We start from the raw sequence: 19,952 nt of genomic DNA, 5'->3' as shown, positions 1-19,952 counted from the left end.
TACTCCTTTAGCAAGTGTCAATTAAAATTTAACTGCAAGTTTTGAATATATGGCTCTTGTATATTCAAAAGTTCAGAAGTAGGCATACTATTCCCACAAATGAAGGAGAAAAGACAACTAAGAGTAGTAGTAATAAATTTTTTGATTGAGGTCATCCAGTAATTTAAAACAGGGAAAAGGGTCAAATGTACCTCCTAATCTATTTGATATAGAGTAACTTCATCTTCCATTTCAAGAGTATCGCTTGTAACCCAGGCGCCAGCCAAATGGACCAAAATCATCCATAATGTTTGGGTTTGGATCAAAATCATACATATTCTTTCACATGGTGCACTAATAGTACATTATGTTTGCATAAGTGGTGCACTTTTAGTCACAATCCCAAATAAATTTAACGGAAAAGAACAAAAATGCCCCTGAACTTTTAGAAAAGGTATAAAAATACCCTTTATTCATCTATTTTGCTAAAACTACCCCTCAATTCAACTTTTTGAGAATTTATTCCCCTTGACTAACGGACAACACTAATTTTTTTTTTTTAAAATAAATTAAATTGCACATGACATTTTATTACTGAAAAATTAATTTATTCTTTTAAAAAGAAATCTGAAAAATCATTATTTGTAGAATAAGGAAAAATAATTTTTCAACATCCATTTCTTTAAAAAAACAAATGTAGTAAGCCTTTTATATATATATATATATATATATATATATATATATATATATATATATATATATATATATATATATATTAAAAAAAAAACAGAATTGGATTTTCATTAAAACATGTGGAATTTTTTTAAGTTTGGAAAAAAAAATTTAACGGGTGGAAACCCCGTTTTTTTTTTAGAAAATTCAATTTTTAAATCTGAAAAACTGATTGTTTTTTTAAGTAAAATGTGCAAAACTAATACTCCATAATTTTCTTCTAGATTTAAAAAAAGATAGTTTTCTGGTTTTTTTTTTAAACACAGTTTTTCCATAAAAAAATTAATTTTTTCAGATTTTTATAAAAATCCAATTTTTCACATTTTGAAAAGAAAAAAAAATTAGTGTTGTCCGTTAGTCAAGGTTTTACTCGTTAAAAAAACGTTTTCCAAATTTAAAAAAATTCCAAGGTTTCAGATTTTTTTTTAAAAGAATAAATCAATTTTTCAGTAATAAAATGTCATGTGCAATTTATTTATTTTAAAAAAAAAAAATTAGTGTTGTCCGTTAGTCAAGGGGAATAAATTCTCAAAAAGTTGAATTGAGGGGTAGTTTTAGCAAAATAGATGAATAAAGGGTATTTTTATACCTTTTCTAAAAGTTCAGGGGCATTTTTGTTCTTTTCCGTTAAATTTATTTGGGATTGTGACTAAAAGTGCACCACTTATGCAAACATAATGTACTATTAGTGCACCATGTGAAAGAATATGTATGATTTTGATCCAAACCCAAACATTATGGATGATTTTGGTCCTTTTCTCAACTTTGCCATAATTGACTAACGGGAACTGTTTTTCTTATTAAAAATATAATTTATATTAAAAAAAACATCTATTAATGATTTGAAAAACCCACAAAAAGTTTGCAAATTTGGGCAATTTGGCTAGCGGTGGGACTATGAACGAGACACTTTAAAAAACGAAGGTTAGAAGTACTCTATATCAAATATATATTGATCCGGGGAAAAAACGCAAAACAAGAAATTGGTGACTTAATTTATAAAATAATAAAATGGGGTAAAACCCTAAATTAGGTTAGGGTGATCCAATGTATAGGAGTTCACACGAGATAAATTATGAGTCCACTTAAATACTGTGGGCAAATTTAAGGCCTAGGTGGGGACCTTGTCCCCCTCAAAATTGCCAGCTGCTCTTGGCATAATAAATGTTTATTATGCACTAATCTGCCCCTTTTTATATAATGATTGCTTAACAAATACTACAGTAAAGAACACAAACTGAATCTCATATTATACAAAAGAAAAAATAATCTCATATTATACTAAACTAATGATAGAAGAAATATATATTAAAACCCTGAACAATTAATTTGATGGGAAAATATTATTTCAATGTTTAAGATAAAGAGTGAAACTAAACAAATATGAACTTTTAAAAATTGTAAAAATTGCATAGAATAATGTCATCATCCCAAATCTAGTGATGTGCAGGCCAATTTGCCAGCACCTTCTCTATTTTATTAGGTAACTACTATTTTGCACCAATACAAGTATGAAATAAATTTATCCACTAAGTTTGGATAATCACAATAAATCACCTATAAATTTTTTGTGTTCACTGAAATTTAATGATTCACCTCGACCATAACCTTGGGTGCCATGACGCGTTGTTAGTACACGGGAAATTGTACTGTGAAGCGAATTCCAACTTTTCATAACAAAATTAGGACATATTAAAGTAAACAAGGTATATCAGATCAGTTACAAGGCATATTTTGCTGAATCCTTGTGGTTTGTAGCCCTACCAATCCACGATTTTGTTTTCCATATTATTTCTTTGGTTTATCTTTTTTTTTTTTTTGGGGGGGTGGGGAGTGGGGACGAGGTGGTGTTCTTTAGACGGTAGAAGACAAAATTGCTGATACATTCCCCCGGCATAATGGCTAAGAAGATAATATCCATGCACCAAATAGAGTGCTGACAAAAACGTTAAATAATTGAGCCACTAGAAATTCTTGAAACTATGGTTACCCCATACTTTATGAGTTTTTTTGTACCCAAAACCACGGCTCTACGCCAACGGATACAGCCTTCATAACTCATATATATAAGTGCACCCATTCACTTCCTCTCCCTCTCCCTCGTGCACAAATCTTACCTACCCAATTAATAATATTTCAATCTTGGTGAGGGAGAAAAAAACTGCAAAACAGAGCAAATTAACAATATGAGTAATACTTATCTAAGTAGAGTTTGTATGGCAGCTAGTGTAGCTATGATTGAGGGACAAATTGATCATTCCTCTAAGTATAGACCACTTTGTCGAAATGCAAATTACTCCATTGCCTATAATAGGGAGCTAGAAAATCCAAGATTACCATTTGGAAGTACTAGTCAGGGGGAAGAAGCAGGGAAGAGGAAAGATGTGGATGAGTCTCTTCAACAAGTCATGTTTCTAAATTGTTGGACACATAGCTAGTAACCGGAGGTTTGCCTAGAAGCAGTCACCCTTGCAAAAGTGTAGCTCGAGCGCTTTTGTGCTTGATGGAAATGGACACTAAAATGGTAGATGATAGGAGCAGATTCAGCCGCTGGTGGTGGTGGCTTAACCATTTAGCTCTGATGCTTTAATAGTTATCTACACTTTTGTGACAGAGGCGATTCTAGCCGGGGCGAATTTTGTAGGTTCAACAGAATCTATTGCATTCAGCTCGAACTACATGTACATATGCCAAACAAATGAATGTATATTTATAATAACATCATACTTATTTTGAACCCACTAATTGTATATTCTGGAATTTCAAATCCCTTCTCTATGTCTCTCGAAAAGAGAAGAATGTCTATTGGTGGGTGTGGGAGCTTAAGACAGTTTTATTGCTTCCTTAGTTCTTTTTTTACTTGTTAGATTTACTTGACATTTCCAAACTATTTATTAGTGGTTTGTTTTACTAATTTACCCTTATTAATGGTTTGGCTTAGGGGTGAGGTTTGGCTCAGGGGTGAGCTCTCGACCCGTCAGATTGATATGAAAAATTCGGTTTGGATTTTCGGTTTCCGGATTAAAGAAATTACAACTCAAATTCAATCCAAATGAGCTCGGATTGGATTGAATTTTTTAAGTTTGGTTTCGGATTAATCGGTTTTGATATTTGGATTTTCGGATTTGACTTTTGAGTTTTTAAGACAAGTTTATTTGTAACCAAATTCATGTGTCCCAGTTACGAAGTTACACGTCTTAGCATAATGTGAAACCAAATTAGAATTAGAAACCAACGCAGTTAATATACTTTTTGCATAAATTCAAAAGTGCATCTTCCTCTACTTCAACATTATATTTTTCAAGTTTGAGTTCTAGAGGAAAATCTAGATCTTAATTACTCTATAATAGTAAGAACAGTGGAAAAAAAAGAATTTCTTGGATAATTTGAGCTAGTTCTATCACCTGGCACAGCTGCAAAAAGCATTCTGGGCAATGCAAGATAAAAGAATTATAAGATTGTATCCAAATGTAAGAAAAACCTTATATTATATTTGATTTAGTAAATTATGTATTTGGATGTGTTACTATAAAGGGTAGGGTCATAGCCCGTAGGTTATTAATCTATTAGACCTTTCGAAATTGGATTTATTAGTATTATCGGCCTATTAGACACATATTATATGGGTAGGGTTGAATATAAGGTATAAAAATTTCGAATTTCAGATTTTCGGATATCCAAATTTCCACAGTACTAAATCCGAAATCCATAGAGTTTGAAAATAAAATCCGCAATCCAACCTATAATCCAAAAATCCAAACCAAAAATTTAAAAAGTTCAAATTTCGGGTTGGCCCGAATTATGCCCACCCCTAATTTGGCTACTAATATTGTATGTAGTTACTTAATGATAAGAGTATTAATATTGGAAGAAAATAATAAATTTCTCTTAATCTGTTAAAATAAGCAATAAAAAGAAAAATCTATTCTCAGTAAAAGGAGCGGAAAGAGTAATTATTAATCCTTCAAAAGGTAAGTGGATGATATGGGAATTCAGTCCAATTACTTGCACTTCTTCCAAATTAATAAAAATAACAATAAGAATTTCTTACACTATCAACGCTTTTGAGAAAAGAATTTCTTCCTTGTTCTCATAAAAGTATGTCTAAAATTTGTGTCCATTCAATTGTTGCTGTCTGGTTCTCTTGTAAAATCCATTCAATTGTTGCTATCTGGTTGTCCTTATCGATCTTCTTGATACATTGATGATTGAACAATGTGAATTTGCATCTTTGTTGTTATTCTTGAACTTCTCATATATATAACAACATGAGTTACTAGTAATTCTGAAAATCATCCACGGAGTACTATCTAGACATTTGAGGCAAAAAAAAAAAAAAAAAAAACAGTAAAGAAGAAAGACACAAAATATGGCCAAAGCAAATGAGAGAGTTGCTAAGATGTTTGTAGTCTTGACATTCATGATGCTCTCACTTCTTCTCTTCATCACTTTGGCAGAAAGCAGCCAAGTCACTGATGCTGGTAAGATTATTTAACACTTGCTCTTTCAGTTTAGTCTCTATGGAAGGTTATTACCCTAAGATTTGATCATATTTATATTGACAAATGCTGATCCACAATGTATAGTGGCAATATTTTCACGAGGTGGATTCAGAATTTAAAATTTATGAGTTCCTATAACTATTTCAAGTTAATATAAAATAATTGAGTACATATATACAGGATCTGGACAAAAATTACTGGATTCATGTGAACCTGTATGTTACTCTCTGAATCCACCCCGGCGTGCATCTACTAGCTCAAGGCTATAATATGTTTTATACATGTTTTCAAAAAAAGTTTAGAGATTCATCTCTATAGGATTTATAAGTTAATACACATCGACAAAGTAAATAATTTTTATGTTATTAGTGTAGTTTAACGTATTCTAAGATCAGGTTACTAATTACTAATGTTTATCATAAAGAGTTACATGTAATTACGTACCTTACAAACAACCTACTTGCATAAATGTTTTTTATACTATCAGGCATCAACATTATCTGCATCAATCGGTTTCAAATCTTAAATTCACTTTTACGTATAGATCATTGACCGACTGATTTTTGTTAAAACAGTGAACCGAAGATCAACATAAATAATATTGTATCTTAATAATCAGATATATATTCAGGTTCAAGTATAGTAATAATCTATGAAAAGTCACATCGGGCCCCTTAAATTGATCACATTTATGTATATTGATTATTGGCCTACTGGTTTTGTTAAAACAGTGAACCGAAGAAGAGAATTAACATGTCTGAAGGTGGTGAATGTGAAGAAGGGAGACACATGTTTCGACGTTTCCAAGACATTTGGTTTGGGCAGTGATGTCTTCAGTGTTATTAATCCTAACCTCAACTGCACTGCTCTCTTTGTGGGTCAGTGGCTTTGCGTTGATGGCACCTTGTCCTAATTAATATCACACATGTGCAAAACAGATGCACTTGCTGTTGAATTGGGCCTTTGGAAATAAAATATAAGTTGTTATGATTTTGTTGAATAAATTAAACATCTTTGGATGTAGCTCCCCCTGTTGAAGCTCTCGATTGCATTGTATTCAATAAAGTTTCTAATGGTATTCGACTTACTTTACGTTGATACTTATTCGCTTGGACATCCATGTGTTAATAATGAAGTCACAGCTATTTTTCTTTTCTGAGCTCAAGATGATGAGGTGCATACGAAAGGAGGAGAAATTGGGAAGAGCTCCGTGTAAAAATTGAGCTTATATTGAATTAAGATTTAACAGAAGCAAATTCCCTCGCAGGCCTTAAATTTAAAACAATTCTCTAAGTTTTTCAGACAGATTTCATTATTTGGCCATTAAAACGTATTAAAAATTTAGATTTGTGGTGTGTAGGTTATTTAAGGAAAAGCGCTTCCGTTCACTATTAACACCATTAAACGTGCTTACTATACTTATAACGCAGATGACGTGCTTATAACAATATTTTGCCCAATGGGGAGTTCAGAAAAGCTTATATTAGAAATAGTGGCGGAAAAGATTTTAAAAAATGTGATTTAATTTTATAGAAAAAAATTGCTGAAATTAGGATTTCCAATATGCCACCAAAATAAAGCATATTTGTACCGCATGAAACAAGACCAATGTAAGTACAAAACATACCAATTAGCTAGCTTAATTTAATTTTTCATGTACAAAAAATACCTATTAGCTAGCTTAATTTAATTGTTCATTCAATTGATCTAGTCCCCTTCTACTCTTTGAATTTTTCTATCTCTTGATAAAGTTTACAACAACATACCCAATGATATCTCTTGATAAAGTTTAATCTAGGCAAAAAATAAAGAAAAACTTTACCAAAACAAATTCTGCAAACTGAAGAAACCAAGTCCAGAATTTCGAAGGAACAATAGTGACTACAGAAGATCGATCATTTACTCTAAACTTGTGGAAAACAAACAAAGAGAAATGCAAAAGATGAGTTAATTGTACCAGAAAGTATAGTCAATTGCAATGCACCTTCATGTGTAGCCAGCAGCAGCGGAGGGAGGGGTACAAGTACTAGATATTTATTTTTGTACATGTCAATTCATTTCTGCTGTCAGAGATTCTAATTAATTGCAAAATAGAAGGTAAATCAGAATTTCTGTAGTTGCATTAGCCCTATGGAGTAACCGTGAAAGTTAGATTCGACTCGGAAACCATGAAAACTCAACTTTCTAAGAGGTTGGGAATTTTTTTTTTATATAGAAGAAAAACATTCTTTTGAACCACAAATAGGGGTGAGGTTTAATATAGGGAAAACTACATGGCTTGACAAACTTCTAGTGGTAATCACATTTATTAGCTATAGTTTAACTTAATTACTTTCTATAGCAAACATTTGTATATTAATATCATTTAGTAACTAATAAAGTAAAATACATAACTTCTTCTCCTCATCCCCTCTATCTCTAACATCTTCAACACTCTCCACACACTCTCTCTCTAACATCTTCTCCTCCTCCACACTTGCCGGAGCTCCAGCAAAAACCACCATCGCCGTCGTTCTCCCTCCGTCCTCCCTCCACTGTCTTTCTCCGGCGAAATTCCATATTGTTTGATAAGTGTAACATTGACACACCAGAACTCCAATCCATAATGCCACACCTGAACTCCAATTCATTTGTCACAGAAATATTTTACTAAGCATTAACATTGACAAAAACACCGAAAAAGATTTCGTTTGTGCTGGAGCTCGTCGGAGCTCCAATGCGTTTCGTCGAAGAAGACCACCTGGAAAAACAGTAACAAAATTAAAAAAAAATGATCGAAATTTTTCATATCTGATACACAAATCTGATCGGAATTTTTCAAATCTGGCCGGAAGTTTTTTTTTCAGATTTGTGTGTATACATACACTGCATATAATATTTTTCAGATTTTGTTTTTCCAGATCTGTGTATACATACACTGTATACAATATTTTTTCGCGTTTTTCTAAGAATGTCTTGTTGTATATAAATGAATACAATGATTTTGAAGTGTATATAGATGAATATAGTCAATTTTATTTCTTGTATTCACTATTTGGGTGTACTCGTTATTTTTTTGGTGTACTTATGTTGTATACAGTGTTAATATTTTGGTGTATCTATGTTGTATACGCATGTATTTGTTGTATACATATCAGAAAATATGTTTTTTAAAAAAAATAAAAAAAATTGGTGTATATATGTTTTTATGTATTCATTTTTACTCGCTGTATTTATGAATACAACAAGCCAATTTATGAATACAGATAGTCATTTTCATGAATACAGTGAAAAAATAATTTTTTTTTGTATTCATGAATACAACGAAAATAAAAAATAAATACAGTAAAAAAACATATACAACTGCTGGTAGCTAGGTTATTGCTACAAAATGTAAATATTGAAACATTTGCTATGTGGCTTGATTAAAGCCCAAATGTTTGTCATTTATGTAGTTTGCCCAATATATATAACTTGCTTAGTCAAGCTAGTTAAACCCGTCAACCGGTTCGGGTTAACCGGTTCAAACCGGTTCCGGTTAACCGTTTATTATATACCGGTCTGGTTTCAAGTTTTTTGAAATCGGAACCGGTTAAAGAGATAAAACCGGTGGAATTAATTTTTTTTTTTAAAGAGCCATTGGGCTGCTCTGTTGGACCGCTGGCCAACGGTCCATTTGCAAAAATGGTCGTTGCCAAACGGTCCCAAACTCATTTTTTGCCCCCCTCCCACCCTCCCCCCCCCCCTCCCCCCCCCCCCCCCAACCCCTCATTTTTTTTTATTAACACTTTAACTCATCCCCCGCTCCTATATAAACCCTCTCCATTTTCATTTTAATCCACTAAATGCTCATATGAGAAAGAAACATATGGATGTTTGGGGAAAGCAAACGGGTTCAAATGTGGGGGGTATTCAAATGATGATAGACCCACGAACGGATAAAATTTTAAGTATGACAAGAAAAAAAGCGTATAGAAATAACTAAAATGGTAGCTCTAAAATGATAGTTTATGATTGTTTACCATTTTCCTTTCCTTCGGGTTTGAGTTTTTTTACTTACATTCAACGTTGTTATAATCCGTTATTTGAGAGTATTCTAAGAAGTACTTGTAGAGCCGATGTTATAGATTTGTATAAAAAAAATATAGATTTTATTTGTGCCATGTATTTAATTCTTTAAATTAGAATGTTTCTCTTATCGCTGATTTGGGTCTTAGTCTTAACAAGTTAGATTTTTTTGCTATTACATGTCATTAGATTGATGACAATTGGCTTATACAAAAAAGAATTATATCTTTTTTATATGATAAAGGGAAAGGTCGTCACGATGGTAAAATTTTAGCGGATTCAATTTCTACTATTATGAGATTTTTTAACATTTATAGAAAAACACTTTGTATTGCTTTAGATAATGCTTCTAATAATACAAAGGCGATTGGTCTTTTAAAAAGAGAATTAAACCCTCCGCTAAAAAATATTTTTCATGTGAGATGTAGTTGTCACATTTTAAACCTAATTGTTAAAGATGGTCTTGTGCGTTTTGACGATTCTATTCAAAAAGTTAGAGAGGCGGTTGCGTTTCTTTTTTTGTAATGCTAATAGGGGAAGACTTAGATATTTTAAGAATTGTTGTGTGGAAAATAACCTTAGACCTAGAAAAATTCAAGTAGAAATTGAGATTAGGTAGAACTACACTTACATTATGCTACAACAAGCATATGAGTATAGGATTCTCATACAATAAGTTCACAACAAATACAATATTCATAATGATGATTGGTTAAATTTTACGCATTGAGAAGATATTAAAGAATGTGTTGAACTCTTAGAATTTTTTTATAATGCAACTCATGTTATTTCTAAACAATTCTATCCCACAGTAACAGCAATTTTAGCCTACTTAGCGGAAATAGCTAGAGTTTTATAAGAGTATAAATATAAACCCGATTATCAAGCAGTTATTTTTGATATGACAACAAAATTTAAGAAGTATTTTTTCCCATCCGAAACTTTATTTATATTGGGTTCTCTTTTAAATCCCTGTTTAAAAGTGTCTTATACTAAAGCATTAGTTGGTCAAATTTATACATTTTTAGAAATTGAAGAGGGAGTTCAACCATCTTTAGCTGAAGCCGAACTCGCTATTGATGACGAGTTTAGAAAAGTTTTACTCATTATTCTAATTTGGAAGAACATACTACACCCGTTGCTCCACGCCCTACTACTTCTCAAAGTAGCAAAAAGGGCTTGTCAGGTTTAAAAGTTTTACATTCACATCCAACTCCTTCTTGTAGTGCAAACTTTGATGAATATCACTTTTATTTGATGCAGCCAAATGTGGATATCAAGGAACTAGATGAATTGGACGTCTTAACATGGTGGAAGAAATACAAGGCAAGTCATCCAATACTCTCAAGAATGACTCGAGATATCCTTACGGTTCAAGTATCAACCGTGGCTTCAAAGATTGCATTTAGCCAAGGAAGACAACAAATTGGAGACCATAGACACTCATTATCCGGCTTTAGCTTGCAAGTACTAGTGCGCATTCGCGATTGAATTAGATCGGAGCGATGCAATCAAAACTTAGAAGCGGAGGAAGGCGAAGAGGAAGAGATTGAAGATTTGATAGCAAGTGGACCAGACCAAATGGAAGACTTTGAAGATATTTCCATGGCCGAATATGATATGGGGGAAATTAACCAAATGATTGAAAATTGGTGATTTTATTATTCTACTATTTCTTTGCAACTCATGTATTATTTGCAAGTTAAAAAAACTATAACTTGCAAATAAATGTTATCCAAAAATGAATAAAATATATGGCTCATTGAGCTTTCTTCTATTTATTTATGTTCATATTTTTACTTATATTAGGTTAGGAATATACCTAAAATATACTACGAATATACTTATAATACACATCTAATTAAATTAAAAATTAGAAAGTTATATACTTGAAAAATAACTAAAATATAATAAGAATATACTTATAATATATAGTATACATATAATATATATATATATATATATATATACACACACACACATACATACACGTATATGTTGTATTGCTGACTAGCTATTAGTCTGTTAGTCAGTAAATATATAAACTTTACTTATAAACTTATGTAACATATGTAAAGATACCTACAATATACTAATAAATACTATATATATATATATATATATATATATATATATATATATATATATATATGTAACATATGTAAAGATACCTACAATATACTAATAAATACTATATATATATATATATATATATATATATATATACTATACAATAAACAAAAACAAAAAAGAGGCTTTGGATGTGCTTGAACCGGACCGGTTCCGGTTTCGGGTTTTTAATCGGTAAACCGGAACCGGTGGCTGGTTTCGGTTTTTTAACCGGAAACCGGCCAGTTTGTTAACCGGTTACCGATCCGGTCCGGTTCGAACATTTAGCTACTTATACTCCTTCCAAGGAAAGCATTAAACTCGTTGATCAAATTTTGATATATCAATCATTTGCTTGAAAAGATTATTCTTTTCTTGTGTTGTCATAAAATTCATCTTTAACCTTGTTTCATATTTTTGTACAATTCAACCGAATGCCGCTTTGCCGGCTTTTCTTGTCTTCGTTAAAGGGAATTAGATTAAGACCTCTTTAATTTGTTACTATCATTTTTGAAATCCTCCTATATATAATAGCAGCTACTACTAGTCATGGAAATCACATCGACTGAAATAGTTTTACTTCGTAAGAAAAAAAACACTAGTTGAGATACCAAGATGGCCAAGCCAAATATGTTCATGGCCTTGTCTTTCATGACCCTCTCACTTGTTCTCTTCATCAATTTGGCTGAAAGCAGATTCACTTTTCCTGGTAAGACTTGACTTAATTTCTCACTCAGTTTCATCTTTATGGACTGCCTGCGCAAAGATTTAAGGAGGCATGTTGAGAGACTATTAGTAACTTCCTCTCCTAAACTTATACAAAATGTAGCTTAATTAGACATCCCTTTTCTTTTTGAAGTTCGTAAACGAAATTCTGCAAGAAAATCTGCAGGAATCACTCCCTGCCAATTTGGACCCGTTATTGTATCCTATAAGGTCTATTGTCAATTCCCAACGTACACTAATTGTTTTTTTTTTTTTTTTTAACTAATTGTTCATAGTAGAGGCAGTTCTTTTTAAAACTTATACTAGAAACAATTAATACCTTAAAGAAAGTGTTTTACAAACCCCAAAGACCAAAAACTACCCTCTTCAAACACCTATTGATAGAGGCCTATTCACCAAAACAATAATGGGTGCACGTGTACTGACAAACTTTGGCTCGATTGTGCGTGTATTTAATAATATAAGGTTGTGCACGTGCTCATTTCAAATCTTCGATTTGTCTTTTACATATTTAGTGATTGACTGACATTTTTTCAAACAGAGAGTCCAAGTCCAAGTCCAAGTCCAAGTCCAAGTCCAGCTAGAGAACTAACATGTTTGAAGGTGGTGAATGTGAAGAATGGATACACATGTTTGGACATTTCCAAGACATTTGGTTTGGGCAGTGATGTCTTTAATGCTATTAATCCAAACCTCAACTGCACTGCTCTCTTTGTGGGTCAATGGCTTTGCGTTGATGGCACCTTGTCTTAGTATCACACCAACGAAAAGCTGGGGCTTTTTAAAAGTAAAATGAATCTATTATGATTTGTTTAAATAAGTTGAAGAGGCAGAAGGGCGTGATCCCTCTGTTGATGCCTGATTTTGTTGAGTTTATTGTATTCTTTGTGCTCTGATCTTTCCTGTTATTGGAATTCTCAAGTGTCATTTTTCTTACCTAATTCCAAAGTGGCATTGCTAAGACAAATAATCCATTTATGGGAACTTAGGAGTCTATGGGAATGGCTATGGTTGATGGGTTTGGAGTGATAATATTAGCCCATGAAACTGAGAATTGCTCAATCCAATTGAGTTTGGGCGAACTTAATTACCTGTTCATTTTTGGGAGAATAACGTATATATACATAAGAATAGAGTATATTTACAAAATATGACAATATTTTTCAATTTACAAAACATATAAATAGATTTCTTACCAAACATGTACGAAAATTTATGTATGATAACTGTATGAAATATGTATATCTCGTTCAAGGCTTAAAAATTTTGTTCAATTTTATTGTGTATGAAAACTGTATGAAATATATATATATCTCGCTCAATGCTTAAAATTCTCATATTTTTCGTGTATAAAAACTATATAAAAACCGTATGAATATGTATATAACTGTATAAATTTTTTAAAATATTCATAAGTTTTTAGAAATTTAATATCACTACAACAACATTATATACAATATTCATACAAATTTAATAAATTTCAAATCTTTCTTTTCTAGTAGAAAACCTAGAGCTGCCCTCTCGTCTCTGTCTATTTTCTACTGTTCGTCGCCGCCGCCAGAGTTGACCACCGCACGGTAGGCGAACGAAAAAGTTTTACACACCGGTTCCATTAAGCAGCCGGCTAGAATCAATGGTCCACAATTATAGTAGTCGGATAAAGTAATGTAACACTAAGGTCGCTCGTACTCAGTATAGTAGTTGGGATTCGTTTATGGATGAAATCTGGAAACAAAATTAGGGGAAGATCGATCCTTTTATATTAGTATAATAAAATGTAATTAGTGATTCCATATGCTCTCTCGTCTCTGTCTATTTTCTACTGTTCGAGGCCGTCGGAGTTGACCATCGGACGGTCGGCGACGAACCTCGACAGAACCTTACCATGAAAGACCGATCTCCCTCCTTAGTGGCTCTCGTCTCTCTCCGTTACTGTTCGCCCAAAATCGTATTTGTTTAGATCTGTCACCGGAGCGTGGCTGGACTCGCCAAAGAAGACATCGGAGAAGGGGAAGAGTAGGGTGGGGCGGTGGAGTTCTCGGAGGAAACAAAGAATGGGGAGAAGGGGAAAGGAAGGGTGGGGTGGCTATGATTTGGATGAAACACAGAAGGAAAAATTAACAAAATGACTACATTTTGGTAGTTACTATCATTTATAGCTATCTTTTAAAAATTATCATTTGCAGTTATGTTTTTTAACATTAAGATATTTTTTTTCGGATGTATTTGATGCTTATAAATACATAATAACACAATAAAAAATAAAATATATCTCTTGATTTAAGGCCATAATGGTGGGATCAATTATTTAGCTATTAATTGGTATTTTTTACCATACTCTTTCACAAAATCAGATTTTAGATTACCCTACCATAATCATTTTCTATTCCTCCATCCAATCTTCAACATTCAAACATAAAAAATCAAAAATTCAAAATTTGAAAACATTCAACAGCCAATATATTTGAAGTTTTCAATATTGATTTCGTTCTTGATTTACCTATGTATTTGATAGCATAACTAATGTATTTGAAGTTTTCAATCAAACTCCATGTATTTTATATTAAATCTCATATATTTGTGTGATTAACAATTTGCATCACCCATGTATTTTAGCGGTAATGTATTTGAAGTTTTCAATATTGATTTCGTTTTGATTTGCACATGTATTTGATAGAATAACCAATGTATTTGAAGTTACCAATCAAACCCCATGTATTTTTATATTAAATTTCATGTATTTGTGTGAGTAACAATTTGCATCACACATGTATTTGATGGCTTAATTTGAACAAAATACACAAATATATAGAAAACTTACAATGTATCTTCGTCACTCATGTATTTGAAACTAGATGAACTGGTGAAGTTAATTTGAACAAAATACACAAAAATATAGAAAAACTTACATAAATACACCACCAACCACAAACAATCGATAGCTATATCATAGAACATACACAAATACATATATTTTTCATCTTCTCAAAACCCTAAAAAATCCTAGACCACCAAAAAAATCCTAGCCACAGAGCAAATGCAACTCGGTCCAAATTTATGGGCACTGGTCCACAGCCCAAAAGTCTTAGCATTTACAGCTACAACGTGCCCACAATGGGAGATAAGCCGTCAATCATAATGAATGATCATTCTAGTTGGAACATCATTCACATAAAAAAAAAATGAAAAGATTAATTGCCTTCTTATGTTTAATTTGTCCACAAAGCTTGAAATCATGAAAACCAAAAAAAAATTTAGAGAGGGGCGGCCGTCACCCGTCGTGGTGGTGGTTGATAGAAGGAGAGAGAATTTTTTAGGGATTTGAGAAATGAAAAATCTGAAATGGGTAGTGAGTGAGAATAGAAAATGTCAAAAATTTATGAAAAAGGAGAGAGAATGATAATGTATATTAAGTGATTAATATTGTTACCATTAAAAGGGGGATGTGAGATTGGGAGTGCTAAACTTTAGGTGTATTTGTGCACCAGTAACTGAAAATTACTATGTAGCCATATTAGTTAAATTCAAAAAGTATTTAGTTATTATTAGTAATTAAAACAAAAGATAGTTAATATCACTAATTATGTACTAAAAGTAGCTATAACACGTAATTTTTCCAACAGAGAATGGGAAAAAAGGGAAGGGAGGGGTGGGCTTTTATTTTTTCCAAATCTGTTATGTTCTGTAATTATGTCAGTATATTTTGTAAATAAGAAAAAGTATCATTATATTTTAAGTAGTATTATTATGTCATTTTCCCTTATTTTTTGACTGAATTCAAGGAAATGATACCCAATAATGGGTGGTCTTAAACTTTTGGCCCCCTTGGGCATTTGTTCAAATTAAATTTAAAGTTTTGTCCACGAGGCAAGCGAGGTCACCCACCTCCAAAACCATTATTGTAAATTCCCGAATTCAGCTCAAATAGCTCATTTTCCACCACAGATGGGTCACAAAGGGAAGACAAAATTCAAGTTTAATGTACTTATCGTCTCATGTACCCGACTGTAATCGTGAAAATTCTGGCCTACCTATTAGAGATTGTTGGGCCAGTCAAATACAAAGCCCATAAACACAAATACACAATTAAGATTCAAATCCAAACTCCTAGTTAGACTTCTATAATGTAGCCCATTTATATATATACTCACGCGCACAGCAGACCCCCACTATGCATCTTAAGGAAAGCCCAATATATGCCAAAAGGCCGACGAAAGATGAGAGCCCAATAAGTATTTTAATATTTTGAGGGCAATTCGCAGGAATGTCCTTATTTTGGGGTGGTCTTTAATATTTGTCCCTCAAATTGGTAGTTTTTAATTTTTGACCTTCGCCTAATACCATGAGGTTTGGGGTTCGAATCCCGGTTCAGTGAAAAAATAAAAATCGCAAGGTAGAGTTTTGTAGCAAAGTTGAGCCTATTTGGGTCAAAGTTAGGCCTCATGCAGATTTTTGAATGCAAAACTCTCTCTTCATTCAAAACTCTGCTTGCAGGTAGAGTTTTGCATTCAAATTTCTGCCTGAGATAGAGTTTTGCATGTAAAACTTTGCCTTGCGAATCCAAATCTCTGCCTTGCGAAATTCCTTTTTTTTTTGTACCGAGCTGGGGTTTGAACCCAGAACCTTGAGGTATTAGGCGAAGGACAAAAATTAAAGACCATCAATTTGAGGGCCAAAAATTAAAGACTAGTGCTTTGAAGGGCAATCCGCACAAAAAAACATGATATTTTGATACTGGCGTCATTTGGACTTTTGTCCCTATTTTGTGCTGGTCTCTAATTGTCCCTTCAATACAAACATAATTTTTTCATGAGGCATAAGTTTATATTTTACATCATAATGTCCCACAAGTTACACCGCGCCCTTAAAGAACTTAGATTGCTAAAGCGCAAAAGTTAAGGACCAGCCCATTTGAAGAGAAAACCGTGCAATTTCTTCTTAATACTGATTTGACCATCAATATTTGCAAATGCTGAGATTAAGTGAAATATACTGGTGAAATATGAAAAATTTGTCTGAAAATAAGTAAAATAATGATGGTTCTCCTTTGTTTTGTCATTGAGAATATGGTGTAAAATGTAGGTCATCAACTTTAAAGCTTGTCCAAGTGAAAGAGAGAGGAAAAAGTAACAACATTAAGTACCACTTATATTCGATTCCTATCCAAAACTCAAAATTGTTATACCTTTCTATCCAGAAAGTTTTTGCCAAATTGGTCAAAAAAGGTACATAGAATCATATGATTCATATTCATCTTCCTCCCATTTCTTGCAAAATCCGTGACCTAAATGAACTCCTCTTGAGCTCCTAATTTAGTGGAGGCAGAAAAAGCAAAACCCAATTGCATATTTGTTTTCAGTACTATTAATACTTTTGAGGTGGTTCATGAAATCCTAGCAAAGAAGATACTTCATAGGCAAGATCGTGACAAAATTGAATAAAAAATCTTCTTATCTACTTCGATTTTCTTTTTATTGAAAGGTGCTTGTATTAATTATGAAGGAGATAACCATCGACGTGTTTTAATTTGTCGCCCAAAAGTCCCACAAGTTTATTCGTGACCAAAAGCATATGTCGATTTTGATTCCCAGTTAATAACAAAGTTGTGGATATAGTAAGCTTTTATTAGTAACTGAATGACAATTACTTTACTCGCACACACTTTTTTTTTCTTTATTAAAGTTTTTCCTTTTGCTTTGTGTCTCTTTGTTTCTTTTTCCCCCACAAGCTTAGGATATAATGTAGTAGTTTCATTAGTGAGTTATCGCTCAATATCCTTTGAATGGTCGAGTTCTAAATTCTCAAAGAGAAAAATAAATTTCCGTAGTCTTTGACAACTTTTTAATTGAATTATGGAACTTTCTGTCTATCCTTGTATCCTTAATTTTCCCAAAAGAGAAGAAGCAGAAAAACTAGATGCATATTAATTAGGTGGATAATGCAATTCTTCCAGTGAATAATATTATATGTAACAAAAAGGCAAAAGTTTGAAAAAGTGATGCCAGGGTAGATAAATATGACTTTATTAGAAGCTTCGTGAGCTCACAACTTTAGTAGAAGTGGAAATCAAATTCACATGCTTTTGATTACAAAATACGAATCAATTCAAATTCGAAATGATACATCCAACTTTTGTGTGTGAAGAGAACGCTATTGATTTTGGAAGTCATAATGAATCGTTAGAAGAGAAAAAAGAAGGGGGAAAGGTTGCTCTTCATTGTGGTCACACTCTTCCTAATAAAGCTAAGAGCTAACTTGCTTTCTATTTTCTCGTGACCACCTCAAAATCTTTAAATTAAGGGAAGATTCTGCGCCTTCAGAAATTAATACAGAAACAAAGAATTGTAATGGAAAAGTTATTTCGATCCAATTTATTTTTTGGGTCGAATGACGATAACTAAAATATATATATATATATATATATATATATATATATTTGTTAGTGACTGAACACAACAAAACACTCTCCTGAAAAGTGAAATGTGTGTTCTGATTAGATTATTTTAATTGGGTGTAATTACACAGTTTAACTTGTTTGTTTAACCAAGTAATTACACAGTTAGGTGGGAATTGAGTGTAATTGACAGGGTGTAATTACACTCTCCAATTCTCAGGGGGGGGGGGGGGGGGGGGGCTGAGAATTGGGTGTAATTACACCCTGTAATTACAGGGTTACTTTTTAGTTTGTTTATTTTTTCACTTTAATTTATTTTTATTTTTAATTTATTTTATTTCTATTATTTTAATTTTTTTGATTTTTAATATTTTTGATTTCTATTATTTTAATTTCTTTTTTATTTTTACTTTTTTATTATTTTTATTTTTTAAAATGTATTTTTTTTATATATTATTTATTTTTCATTTTCTTTCTTTTCATTCCCACCCTTTACTTCTTGTGATTCCATGTAATTACTCGTATTTTTTTATTTTATTCATTTAGCATAACCGTGTTATTATTCTAATATTTGAAACTACACCTCTTAATATTGGAAAGAATGAGTTATTAACAAACTTGACATATAACGGGTAATGTTATTAAAGTAGAATTTCATTGTGAATGGGGTTATAGACTTATATTTTTCCTTTCTTTTGAATTATTTACTTAAGTTACGTTGGAACTTACTTATGTAATGTTGGAATTTGACATAAGAGTATTATGTTAGAACTTTTTCTTTTGGATTTTGAATTTAGGTTATATTTTCAATTTTAAATTATTTGCTTTCACACTGCATGTTGTTTATTTTTCACTTACATTTGATGGATTTTTTGTGTCAAACATTTGAATAATGTTATGGCATTATATTTATAAATATTATTTTTTTGTCAAACATCCAATCCATGATGTTCTCACAAAAAAAATTCTTCTTTTAAGTTTTTATAATTAATTAAATATTAATTTGAAAAATATATATCAATTATTTTTGTTACAATATTAGTTACAAATATATGATTATTAATTAATATATTTTCAAGAAAAAATGTGTTATTAAATAACTAATTTAATATCATTTATAAAGGCAATATTTTTTTAAATATTAATTTTAATTTTTTTGTAATTAAATTTTATTTTTAAATTAAATTGACCGTGTAATTATACTTGTGCAACCAAACAGCACGCTTGTAATTAACTGTAATTACGTTATGACAAACAAACAAGTCGTTATAATTACACAGTAGTGTAATTACTAGGCTGTGTAATTACCACCCTAGTAATTACACTAATTCCAATTACCAGGTGGCTTTCCAAACAGGCCCTAAGTACTTTTCTTTAAGTAAAAAAATACAAAAATAAGTCACAAGCCAAAAGTTAGATATTCCAACTTATGGCTTGAGCTTATAAGCTTACTTTTAAAGTCA

General features: G+C 31.9%; 1 protein-coding gene across 1 annotated transcript; it reads left to right on the top strand.

The window, feature by feature from the left end:
- Positions 1 to 11,949: 11,949 nt before the first annotated feature.
- On the top strand, positions 11,950 to 12,978 carry LOC132621212 (uncharacterized). The gene is made up of 2 exons (XM_060335385.1): positions 11,950 to 12,078; positions 12,637 to 12,978. The coding sequence occupies exons 1-2, from the start codon at positions 11,985 to 11,987 to the stop codon at positions 12,846 to 12,848; spliced, it is 306 nt and encodes a 101-aa protein (XP_060191368.1). The 5' UTR covers positions 11,950 to 11,984; the 3' UTR covers positions 12,849 to 12,978.
- The last annotated feature ends 6,974 nt before the right edge of the window (positions 12,979 to 19,952 follow it).

The sequence above is a fragment of the Lycium barbarum genome, chromosome 12 (assembly GCF_019175385.1).
Source record: "Lycium barbarum isolate Lr01 chromosome 12, ASM1917538v2, whole genome shotgun sequence".
Lineage (NCBI taxonomy): Eukaryota > Viridiplantae > Streptophyta > Magnoliopsida > Solanales > Solanaceae > Lycium > Lycium barbarum.
This window is presented reverse-complemented; position numbering and strand designations above follow the sequence as displayed.